Source organism: Sinocyclocheilus grahami, unplaced genomic scaffold (assembly GCF_001515645.1).
Source record: "Sinocyclocheilus grahami isolate Dianchi unplaced genomic scaffold, SAMN03320097.WGS_v1.1 scaffold1649.1, whole genome shotgun sequence".
Classification (NCBI taxonomy): domain Eukaryota; kingdom Metazoa; phylum Chordata; class Actinopteri; order Cypriniformes; family Cyprinidae; genus Sinocyclocheilus; species Sinocyclocheilus grahami.
In genome coordinates this window covers 31,113-43,338 of record NW_015506828.1, presented here as the reverse complement: position 1 = coordinate 43,338, position 12,226 = coordinate 31,113, and the positions used below count along the sequence as shown (strand labels likewise).

The window sequence follows — 12,226 nt, the reverse complement described above, 5'->3', positions numbered from 1 at the left end:
AAGAAAATTAATCTTAATTCAAAGGCTAAACAAGATTATTTTTCTCGCACCATTAGCAGATATTTGACTTGTTTTAAGCAAAAACTAACAACATTTTGATTATTTGTTTAGAAAACAAGACGTAATATCTGAAGTCATTTCACTCGTACAGTAAACGCATCTTGATTCGAGAATGTTTAGCTATTTATTCTAGAACACAAGACACTAACTGATGTTTTGCAGTGCTGTCATTAGTGGAGATGATTCTCCTTCAGGATCTTCAGAGCTTGGCGTAGTCCTTCAGCACGGCCTCCAGCTTCTGGCTCAGCATGATGTTCCCTTTGACTTTCAGCTTGCCGGAGAAAAACGCCTGCGGGACAAACACAGAGCAGAACGAGGCCCGTCGCAATAATCAATATACACACTTATCACGCAATACATGCACATGCAGATATCGCACGTTATATTTACTTGAAAATGAATGTCGGCATGTTTTGTACGTTCCACTTGCGCCGGTGTCTTCTGCAGCTTCTCGAACAGAACGCAGTGTATCATGAGCTGCTCGTACACATTTAGAAAATGCTTCTACAAGCAAAGTTTCCTCTGCAGATATGATCTTGTTTAGAGATCTTCGAGTAGTGCTTGTGTTTCTCAGCAATAGTGTGCATCCTTCACTTGCAGAGAAAAGAAGGGCAGGGACAAATCTGTGTGCATTTATCTTTTTTTCTACTTTGCACTTTTTGTTAGAAAATGTTTATTCGGTTTTTTACGGTATCTAATATTTTGATATTTAATTTACACGATCTAAATATTCTTAAAAATTAAAAGTGTGTTGTCATTTGGAAGTGTGTGTTATTATTTGGATTATATATTCAGTGGCATAAAACGGTCTTTAGAATGACTAATAATATCGCTTATCGCAATTATTTCTGGCGCAATATATCGCACAACAAAAAGTTAGGGATGAGCAGAAGTGTGAGAGACGCAGCACCTTCTGAGGGTTCAGTTTCCCCGTCACCACCTCCATGAAGTCCTCGTCTGAGACGCTGAAGATCACGTCTGCTTCAGAGGCTCCTGTGTGCAGAGATCCGCGGCCCGTCTTCAGATCCACGGCTGCAAGTCAGAAATACCGTCAGAGTCCGCACACTGCAAAACAATCCTTCTCTTGCCTAGTGTTTGCGTCTGGTTTTCTAGTTTAAATAACATTCTTGAATCAAGATGCATTTACTGTACAAGTAAAATGATTTAAGATATTAAGTCTTGTTTTCTGTAAAAAAAAATTTTTTAAATCCTTAAAACGAGCAAAAATATCTGCTAATGGGGCAAGAAAAATAACCTTGTTTCGCCTTTGAATTAAGATTATTTTTGCTTATTATTATTTTTTTTTTAGAAAGCAAAATGTAATATCTTAACTCATTTCACTCGTACGGTAAATGCATCTTGATTCAAGAATGTTCAGATATTTATACTAGAACACAAGACACTAACACTAAGCAAGAGAATCTTTTTTTGCGGTGATACTATGTTTCCATCCACCTATTTTTAATTGCATTTTGGGATATCGCATAAAAAAAAAGAAACACCAAGATGTGCATAAATTCTAAAAATGTGCATAAAAAACGTATGCGCTCAACAAAGTAGGATACATTTTTTATCCGGTAAGAAAACATGCGCATAAGCTACAATAGAAACACTTTTACTGATTCAATTCCTTAATGCACATCAAAAAGACGTGTGACTTTGCGATGGGACAAAGGGATAAAACGAATCAAAATCTCGTCAAAGTGCTTTGTTATAATTAACTCCCAGAACCGTGTTCCCAAACAGCAGGCTCTGAAAATAAGATAACACGACTTAGTTTCGTCTGCGCGCTCTCAAGCTCGTAATTATTTGTATACACTAATTATCCTATACAGTGCCTTCTGCTGCTGCAGCAAATGTAGTTTTCTTCGTGAAGTTAATCAGGAGGTGACGATGCATGCCTCACTGGATGCAAACGGTGCTTTATTCACAAATGTTTTATGCGATATTCCAATTTTTTCCCCAAGTTTAATTTGTAACTTTGGATGGAAACATAGCTAGTGACTCTGTCCTAGATTCTTACATCAAGAAACATCAGGGTTGCTAGAAATCCTTGAAAATGCTTGAATTTGAAGTCTTGTTTACTGAAAAATGTATCAAAATTAAGTGATTTATGCTTTAAAACAAGAACAGATATCTGTTAATGGGGTCAGAGAAATAATCTAAATTTTCCTCTGAATTAAGTTAATTTTTCTTACCCCATTGAGATTTATTTTCTTGTTTCAAGCATAAACTATAAATATTTTTTTTCTCAGAAAACAAGAATTACTATCTCAAGTTATTTCGTTTTCCCGTACAAGTGTATAAACATTCAATTCAACTCACTTTTCACAATAGTTTCAAAATACTTTCTAAATTACAATTACGAGCGATCTTAAATCAAGATACACTCACTTGAGACGCAAAATATCTTGTTTTCTGAAAAAAATGAAGTGAGTTTTTCCATTAAAACAATAAATATCTGCCTAAAAATCAAGTGAACTCAAAGAGAAACGAGCCCTTTGTCAGATATCTGTTCTTGTTCAGCATAAACTCGCTTCATTTTGATCAATTTTTCAGAAAACAGATACTTAGGGCCAGGCAGGGTTATTACAGTTAACTCAAACTAAAACCATAACAAGCATTGTCTGAACTCGGCCGTCTGAACTCACTGTGGATGTGACAGCTGCTCGTAGAAGATTGTGCCTTTGAAAAACGGCTCGTAAATCTCTGATCAAATGACCAAATCATAGATTCAATCTTTTTATCAACTTGTTCTGTCAATTGCCACAGGCTTTGTTCTTCTTTCTGGAGCATGCACCTCAGTTCTTGAGTCAATATTGCCAAAATCATCCACAAATAATAGTTTTTATCCCTCAAAAAAAAAAAGGTGCATGAGCTCAGATTATCCAACAATTGCTTGTAAAGTTGTTTTACTCTGCGTGAGCAAAGTCAAAGTTTTAAACAGCAACTAAAATGAGCAGAACAACACGAGGGTTAAAGATGTCAAACTTGCACCGCAGAAAATGATTCTCTTGCTCAGTGTTAGTGTCTTGTGTTCTAGTATAAATATCTGAACATTCTTGAATCAAGATATTAATGATATTAAGTCTTGTTTAAAAAAAAAATTTAAATTTTTAATTAAAACAAGCAAAACTATCTTGCAATGATGTAAGAAAAATAATCTTAATACAAAAGCTAAACAAGATGATTTTTCTTGCCCCATTGCAAGATATTTGTATTTGTTTAGAAAACAAGACGTAATATCTTAACTCATTTCCCTCGTACAGTAAACGCATCTCGATTCAAGAATGATATTTATACTAGAACACAAGACACTAACACTGAGCAAGAGAAAGCTTTTTTGTGGTGGAGGCAGCAGAAGACGAGCTAGTTTCTCTCGCTCACTCCACTCTCGGACGGTTCGGCCGTCTTTGCTGATCTCCCATCCGAGCACGGCGTTGACCTTCTTCACCAGCTCGTGACCCGCGTCTCTGATCCTGCGTCCGATCTCAGCGAACACCAGGTCGCTCTGCAGGCCGTCCGTCTGTGAATGAACAGCATCATCATCACGAGTCTGATCACAGATTGTGTGAATAATAGTGAGTGAATGCTGACGTGCCTGCGGCGGCCCGGCGCTGACAGACGCATCTGCGTGCAGATCTATATACGCTCCAGACAGCACCACATCCCCGCTTTCCTTCACCTAGAGAGCCAGAACAGATCACAAACAGGACAGAACTCTGGCTAGCACTATAAAGACATGATCGGTTTCATTCATACTGGACGCCAGAGGGCGCCCTCGCACAGAGAATCCACACATCCAGTCACAGAAGTAGAGAACTCACGACCCTCCAGGAAATCCCTTATATGCACAAAGACATCTGTTATAGCTGTAATGGAGTAAACCGAAGATATAAATGTTTTGAATGATAAAACAAAGACAATAAACACTCGACTGCCACAATATAGTTTATCTGTGTTATTCAAGCCATCTCTGGTATTTTCATAATAATTAAGTATATTGATAATCCATTGCTAATCGATGTATTCTTTTTAAAGTAGCCTATGGAACATATTTTCTGCCTCGTTCTGTGACAAGAAGCCTCGTCAGATCACAGAAGGAAGTATGTGACTGGTGTTGTGGAGTAAAAAGGTTATAATGTTCTCTTTTGTTGGACAACAGGTTTAGAAATGTGAATACAAGGGAGGTTTAGCTTTAGGCATTTTAATGTAAGCATGTTTAGCTTAGTTAACGGAAGGCTACCGGCTGCCATCAGAGCAAGTGTAATTACTGCATTCACGCGCTCCTCGGATGTTCTCGTTTCCCGAGTTCTGCTTTTAAGTCGGAATGTGAAAACAACATGGACACTCTCGTTACTACAAAGATGTGTTGGCTCTGTATTATTAGAGCTTTCCGACTTGAGTTCAGGTGCATTTTCTCAGTCAGGAAATTATCTTTCACGTGCGGTGCCGGTGATGATGCTTCTTACGTCCGTTTCGGAGAACCAGAGGACAAATATTTCAATCGATCGCTCAGGTATGGCACCGAAATGATTCAGTTCTTGTACATACCGGTTACATTGGTACCAGGTTTCGTTACCCAACCCTAACTCTGGCCCAGGGCATTCTGGGAGAGCGAACGCTTCCTCACCTTACACTGGAGGTGAATCCTGTTCGCTTCCTTCCACATCTCCGTCTGCAGAGACTGTCCCGGATACACGGGCTTCACGAAACGCACCTGAAACACAGATTAGGGTTATTAACAGAGCTGATAATTAATTACATGATGTGCAGGTTAATTACAGGGATTAAAGTGTTCCGTCAGTTCATAAAGACTTCACTTGCTTCATTCCTGAATGAATCAGCCGTTCGAACAAATCAAATGAATGAATGATTCAGTGAAAAGATTTCAGTTATTTGAATCATATTTCTGTATTCAAAATTTTATATTTAAAACATTAATCTCCACATGAATTTCTGAATTTAATTGCACGCATGCCACCTCAAGTGGCTTCTAGGTACATTTTACTCGGGCTCAGAGGTAGCATGAGTGCAATTAAATTCAGAAATTCATGTAATATGATTCAAATAACTGAAATTATAAGATAAAAATGAATCTAAATCCACCAGCAGGTGGCGGCAATTCACTGATTTGATCACTGAATCATTCATTCAATTGATTTGTTCGAACGGCTGATTCATTCAGGAATGAAGCAAGTGAAGTCTTTATGAACTGACGGAAATCCGTCGTAGCGACGGAACACTTTAATCCCTGTAATTAATCAATTAATCACACATCAGTTTGAACTGAGAATTCACCTCCCAAAAGATCGCTTAATGAGAAAAGCATTGAATAGACATTACAAAAAGTATCTTTACAAAGACAATTTTTATTAAACTTTGCAGGAATATAATAAAAATTAATATTGAAATATGAATTTTTTTAAATTTAAATGATACTCTAAATATGAAACAGCGCCAGTAGGTGTCTTAAAGAGTGAATCGTTAAATCATTAATTCAACCAATTTGTTCAAGCAGCTGATTCATTCCTTTATGAACGAGTCACTGAATCACTGACTCACTTGATTCGTTCAGAGCCGTAGATTAATTCAGTAATGAATCACCGCTGTGTGTTCATCACAGTTCTGCTATGGCTTTGATTGGAACTATTTTCATTTGCAAAATTGAGCAAAGGCGGATAATATTGAGTCTTAAACACAATATGAACGTCTTGTTTATTGAACTTGTATAAATCAATATCACATTTGCAGTGGTGCAGATATTGGTGTAAAACAGCACTCTTGCTGGTGTGATATCACAAAACTAAATCATATCATATAAATATAAGTAGCTCATTTATTTTTTTGTGCTCATATCTTGAATTTTAGGCTCATATAACTGCATTCTAATGGACTTCATCATGCAGTCGGTCTTAACTGCACCCAAATAAACACCGTTTAATTGACAGCCATCCATGTCCATGCTGTTTTACCTTGATGGACTTGAATCTGGACACGTCGTTTGCTGCGTACTGCTTCAGAGCGTGACGAGCGGCGAAGCCAAAGGAACACAGGCCGTGCAGGATGGGAGACTCGAATCCTGTGGATCATATCAAGATAAAGCTTCAACGATCAGAAACTGTTTAAAAGCTGAAGTGTGTTATTCAGTCTCTCCAAACGGATTCTGTTATTGGCCGGTCGAACTGATAGTCCCGCCCCAAACTCACTCCATTGGTTGACTCTGCATATACTAATCAAACATTAAGTTTTGATATATTTACGGTAGGACATTTACAAGATATCGTCATGGAACATGATCTTTACATCTTGGCTATTGCTACAAATAAACCTGTGCTACTTATGACTGCTTTTGTGCTCCAGGGTCACATATGTCTTTGTCTCTTTTGATCAATTTAATGCATCCTTGATGAATAAAAGTATTCGTTTCTTTAAGAAAACCCGAACGTTTGAACAGTAGTGCAGTTTGAGGAACCGTGTGAATCTGTCTCACCTGATCTCTAGATGTCTGATCTACAATCACAGCGTCTGGAGCTCTGTCTGGAAGAGGAGCTGTGACCTGAAACAGTAATCCATTCATTAATGACTGTTTGTGACACAGTCCAGCTGAAGGTGTTAAATGGCTTTTCATTCACCACAGCCTTCTGGGATGTCCGCTTCCCTCCGAATCCTCCAGCGCCAACAACGAACACCGAGAACTGATTATAACACACCAGCTCACGCCCGCTGTACGTATGAACTGAAATACAAACACAAATATACACTACAGTTCCAAAGTAATACTGTGAAAGAAATGAATACGTTTATTCATCGAGGAGACGCATTAAATCAATCAAAAGTAGTGTCAGTGAAGATTTATGTTACAAAGTGTTTCTATTTTAAAGAAATGCTGTACTTTTGAACTTTCTATTCATCTGTGAATCCTGAAAAATTAAATGCATCACAGTTTCCACAAAAATATTGTGCAAGCACGACTGTGTTCAACATTGATAATAATCAGAAATGTTTCTCGAGCAGCAGAGCAGCATATTATACTGATTTCTGAAGATCATGTGACACTGAAGACTGGAGTAATGATGCTGAAAATACAGCTGCGCATCACAGAAATACATTACAGTTTAACACATATTCACAGAGAAAACAGCTGTTTTAAATTCTAATACTATTTCACAATTTTTACAGTATTTTTGATCAAATAAATGCAGCCTTGCTGAGCAGAAAAAGACTTCTTTCAAAAACACTTGGAAATCTTCCCAACTCCAATCTTCTGATGTCGATCATGTCACTCTCTATGTACTTAAACTGGTGTAAGCTGGTCTGTAACTCACCGTCCAGCAGGATGACCATTCCTGACCCTTTATCCAGCACATCTGCCACCGTGGCCCGAGACGTCAGCGTCCCTGAGGACAGAGAACATCTTCAGTATCCACGTGAACATGAACAGAATGAGCAGATACGGTGTGTTTGTGGCGGTCACCTGAGGTGGGCAGCGCTCTGAACATCTCTAGATACTGCTCTCCGTGCAGAAGCTGCAACACACACACACTGCTCACACTCGGATCGACATGTAAACACAGTAAACCCACAGATGGACGGACTCTTACCCTGGTGAAGTCGATGTTGAGGCCTGGGATGCTGCCGAGGCCCGTCATGGCGCTCTGGGCCGGAATCACTCCAAACGTAGGCAGACAGCTGAAGTCCTCGTGGCCTTCGTAGAGGAACTTGAGTTGGTCAGGCTCTCTGGTGGACATCCCCACTCCCAGAGCATACAGAATACAGTTCATGTGTGTGTACGAGAAGCTCATCTCCGGCAGCGTCTGTCCCACAGCCGACGACTGACCAACACAACAACACCTTATACAGGAGCAACGCAACACTAGCTTTTCCTTAGTGTTTATGTCTAGCAAATATCTAAACATCAAGATTACTCAAAAAGCAAAATGATTTAAGAATGTGCTCACCCTCAGGATCATCTGAGATCAGGATGAGTTTGTTTCTTCATCAGGTTTGTAGAAATGTAGCATTGCATCAGTGTCTCACTGCAAGTGAATGGGTGCCGTCAGAATGAGAGTCCAAACAGCTGATAAAAACATCACAATAATCCACAGCACTCCAGTCCATCAGTGAACATCTGGAGAAGACAAAAGAAGAAACTAATCCAGCATTAAGATGTTTTTAACTAAAACACATAGAGTCTATAATCCATAATAACTCTTCCTCCAGTGAAAAAGAGCATCTGCTGTTGTCTCTCGCATCAAAATCCAGCCACATATGTGTTTAGAGCTGTTTAAACGCTGCTTGATCTGTGCAGATTTCTCTCCTGATTCACACCAGAACACTGACTCACTGGAGGAAGAGTTATTATGGATTATAGACTCTATGTGTTTTAGTTAAAAACATCTTAATGCTGGATTAGTTTCTTCTTTTGTCTTCTCCAGATGTTCACTGATGGACTGGAGTGCTGTGGATTATTGTGATGTTTTTATCAGCTGTTTGGACTCTCGTTCTGACGGCACCCATTCACTGCAGAGCATCCATTGCTGAGACACTGATGCAGTGCTACATTTCTCCAAACCTGATGAAGAAACACACTCATCCTGATCTGGTATGGATTGACGGTGAGCACATTTTGCATCTCCTGTGATTTAAGGATGTTCCGAAGGAAAACGGGACAGTGACAGTAATAGTGAGGAAGAACACCGTGTTCTTCAGTGTGTTGATGATGTTCTCACAGGGTTTGTGCCGGCGGTCGCTCCGGTCGGATTGGCTCTGATTCCACGCTCATCTTCCACTCTGGACAGAACCTCCACCAGCGTCTGCAGCGACTCTTCATCAACACAGTGAGTAAGTTAATTAGCTCTGATGTGCACTAACGAGGCTGAAGCGCTCTGGACGTTCTTTGGTCTGCTAACGAGCTGTAATAGTGTGAGTGAGGTTTACCCTGGATGCTGGCGGGTTTGCTGGCGTCAGTGAAGTCACAGATCTCGTTCCAAGCGTCTCGCACAGCCTCCGGCGTCATGCTCTTGTTCTTCTGCCGCACGGTTCGGCCCAGACTCCTCTCCCAGCGCACTGCACCACAGCAGACACACTACATGAGCACAAAAGCAGTCTTAAGCAGCACAGGTGTATTTGTAGCAATAGCCAACAATACACTGTATGGGTCACAATTATACATTTCTCTTTTATGCCAAAAATCATTAGCATATTAAGTAAAGATCATGTTCCATGAAGATATTTAGTAAATGTCCTACCGTAAATATATCAAAACTTAATGTTTGATTAGTAATATGCATTGCTAAGAACTTCATTTGGACAACTTTAAAGATGATTTTCTCAATATTTAGATTTTTTTGCACCCTCAGATTCCAGATTTTCAAATAGTTGTATCTCAGCCAAATATTGTCCTATCCTAACAAACCATTCAGCTGATGCATACATCTCAATTTTAAAGAATGGACCCTTATGACTGGTTTTGTGCTCCAGGGTCACGTCTTAACCTGCACATTGAGTGATCAGATCACAGAAATCACATGAAGACTGAAACCCATTCAGAGGTGAACAGTAATACAGTATAAATACAGTTACAGCAGTGGTGTAGTCTACATGATACGCAGGTATACGCAGGTATACGCACTAGGAAAGGTCAAGGATTTGCGTATACCCACTTAAAAAAGCGTGTGGATACGTAACAACATCATTTTGTGAAAGACCTTTCACAACCTTAAATGTAACGGCAGGGGATTGTTGGCATGTAAGAACAATTAGTGATTTCAATAAACAAAAAGTTAATATTAAGTAACTTACATTGTCTGACTATAACAGTATTGCCTGATTTTACTCTATTTTGTCAACTAAAATAGTTTCAAACAACTGAGCCGCTGCACATTCAAACACAGCGTTGTTTCGTTTATGAATGAATCTGCGTTTTAAAACGAATCTAGAGAGTCGATTCAATCACCCATTCATAAAGACCGTCACGTGCTTTGTTCCTGAATGAATCAGTCGTTCGAACGAATCAACTGAGTGAATGATTCAGTGATAAAATCCGTAACTTGCCGCCACCTGCTGGCAGTTTTAGTTTCTCATTTTCTTAACTTATTCTCACCATGAAGTTACTCTGAGCCTCATTAAATGTCTCACAAAAGCCACTTTTGTGTTCTTCTGTGCCCCCTCTGTAGCGCAAATTAATTTTGTTAATACGGATTTTATTTGATTGGTAACTTATTAATCTTATTCCATTGTTTTAATTAGCAATTTTGAAAAAAACTTCTAAAAATACACTTTTGAATTTGACAAAAGATAAAGCTAGACATTGTTATTTTGTTATTGTTCAGAAGGTGCTCCTGAATTTTTTTCTCTGTGCTCCTAATTATTATTATTTTTTTTTAATTAGCAGCACAAGTGCTCCTAAACATAAAAGTACGCGTAGAGCCCTGTTTAGTGAGTGTGGTGGTGCTGCTACGAGGCTGAGAGGGGAAAATCACAGTATACTCGCTACAAAGAGTTACAGTAATAACTGGTGAACACACTGAACTGATTTGATCTGAATAATGACTCTATTGTTTTCTGTAGAGCTGCTTTACAGCAGAAGCTAAATTTTCATATTTGATGACTGTTACAACATTAACACTGTTGCTGAACAATGACACTATTATCTCGTGACATTTCTGCTTGACAAGTCATTTGATAACTGATGAGGTTAGCAACAGTGTTTATTACTGTGAAGCTGTCCTGTATAAAGCGCTGTAGGAGTCTCATCAGGCTTTCTGGTTCATTTCAACATGTGCTGTGAAACCCACAGTGGTCATGTGATCTGGTCACCTGATTTTCTTCATATTGTCATCATCCAGCTCTTAATTGCCAAATGTGGAGAAATAAGCATTTAAGTATTATAAACACTGTAAGCATCATGAGTTTCCCTAAAGCTGCTGTGGATGTGACATTTCAAGGATTTCTGTGTTTTTTAAAAATGGTAGATGACCGAAAATGTTGTTAATGTAACCTTTGACCTCTAATCCAGATGTTAACATGCGGTGTAAATGGGTTTAAATCCATATAAGGACTAGTAATGCTGAGGCTTAAGCACCACTGAATAAACTTGTGTTTGTATGTGTATATATATATATGTGTGTGTGTGTGTGTGTGTATATGTATATAAATGTGTGCATAAGGGTGAGTCATGCATCTATTTCTATTGCTGATGCGGATCTTCTCCCACAGAGATCATCAGGTTCAGCAGAACTTACATTTGCCGATCCATCCGGCGCCGACCTAAAACACAAACAGCAGCTGATGAGTTTCAGAATAAACACGTTTACATGCATGCACTGATCAGATGCTTTTATCTAAACTGCAGTTAATGCACTCAAGGTACAGTACGCGTTCATTCAGTCCATGCATTCCCTTGAAATCAAACCCAAGAGCCTTGCATTTCTCTAGTGTTTGAGCGACAGGAGCGCGCCTCTGCCCACCTCGAACAGCCCTCCGTTCTCCTGACACGCTTCATGACACAGCCACAGCACCAGCGGAGCCACGTACTCGGCCCTCAGCGACTGCACCAGATCTGAGACAGAGAAACTCAATCATAATCAAGAAATTGACAAAAATAACAAAAAAACGAATTTGACCTCCAAACCAAACTCCAGTGTTATTCGGCCCTAAACACAACCACCAAATTGGCAAATTACTTATCAATCAAATCATTAAAAGAAAGACAAATCCTTCCCAAATATCGACTCGGCGACTACGACTCCCGGATGCCGAGAGAACAGCAACTATGCAAACACTGTGACGTAAATCAAACAGAGGATAAAAAAACACTTTCTTCTTGTCTGCCCCAAATACACCACTACAAGACAAATATTCTTCCCACAGTTTGAAGCATTGAAATACGCTATATACATGCTTTGGCAACACTGTAACATATATGTGTCCCTGCAGCACAGAAGCAGTGTTAAGTCGCTGGGGGATATTTGTAGCAATAGCCAACAATACATTGTATGGGTCACAATTATACATTTCTCTTTTATGCCAAAAATCATTAGGATATTAAGTAAAGATCATGTTCCATGAAGATATTTAGTAAATCTCCTACCGTAAATATATCAAAACTTAATGTTTGATTAGTAATATGCATTGCTAAGAACTTCATTTGAACAACTTTAAA

The 12,226-nt window shown here is 39.1% G+C and overlaps 1 protein-coding gene across 1 annotated transcript in view; it reads right to left on the bottom strand.

Moving 5' to 3' along the window:
- Nucleotides 1–50: 50 nt before the first annotated feature.
- hsd17b4 (hydroxysteroid (17-beta) dehydrogenase 4) overlaps nucleotides 51–12,226 on the bottom strand; it is a gene marked incomplete at its 5' end in the record, with an annotated part of 17,973 nt that continues 5,797 nt past the window's right edge. Inside the window, 14 exons of the mRNA XM_016258142.1 lie at nucleotides 51–349; nucleotides 971–1,092; nucleotides 3,448–3,586; nucleotides 3,662–3,745; nucleotides 4,694–4,780; nucleotides 6,036–6,142; nucleotides 6,283–6,292; nucleotides 6,428–6,619; nucleotides 6,696–6,799; nucleotides 7,389–7,460; nucleotides 7,538–7,589; nucleotides 7,665–7,895; nucleotides 8,793–8,887; nucleotides 9,001–9,129. Of these exons, the coding sequence (XP_016113628.1) occupies nucleotides 260–349; nucleotides 971–1,092; nucleotides 3,448–3,586; nucleotides 3,662–3,745; nucleotides 4,694–4,780; nucleotides 6,036–6,142; nucleotides 6,283–6,292; nucleotides 6,428–6,619; nucleotides 6,696–6,799; nucleotides 7,389–7,460; nucleotides 7,538–7,589; nucleotides 7,665–7,895; nucleotides 8,793–8,887; nucleotides 9,001–9,129 (1,514 nt within the window). The remainder of the gene's footprint in view (nucleotides 350–970; nucleotides 1,093–3,447; nucleotides 3,587–3,661; nucleotides 3,746–4,693; nucleotides 4,781–6,035; nucleotides 6,143–6,282; nucleotides 6,293–6,427; nucleotides 6,620–6,695; nucleotides 6,800–7,388; nucleotides 7,461–7,537; nucleotides 7,590–7,664; nucleotides 7,896–8,792; nucleotides 8,888–9,000; nucleotides 9,130–12,226) is intronic.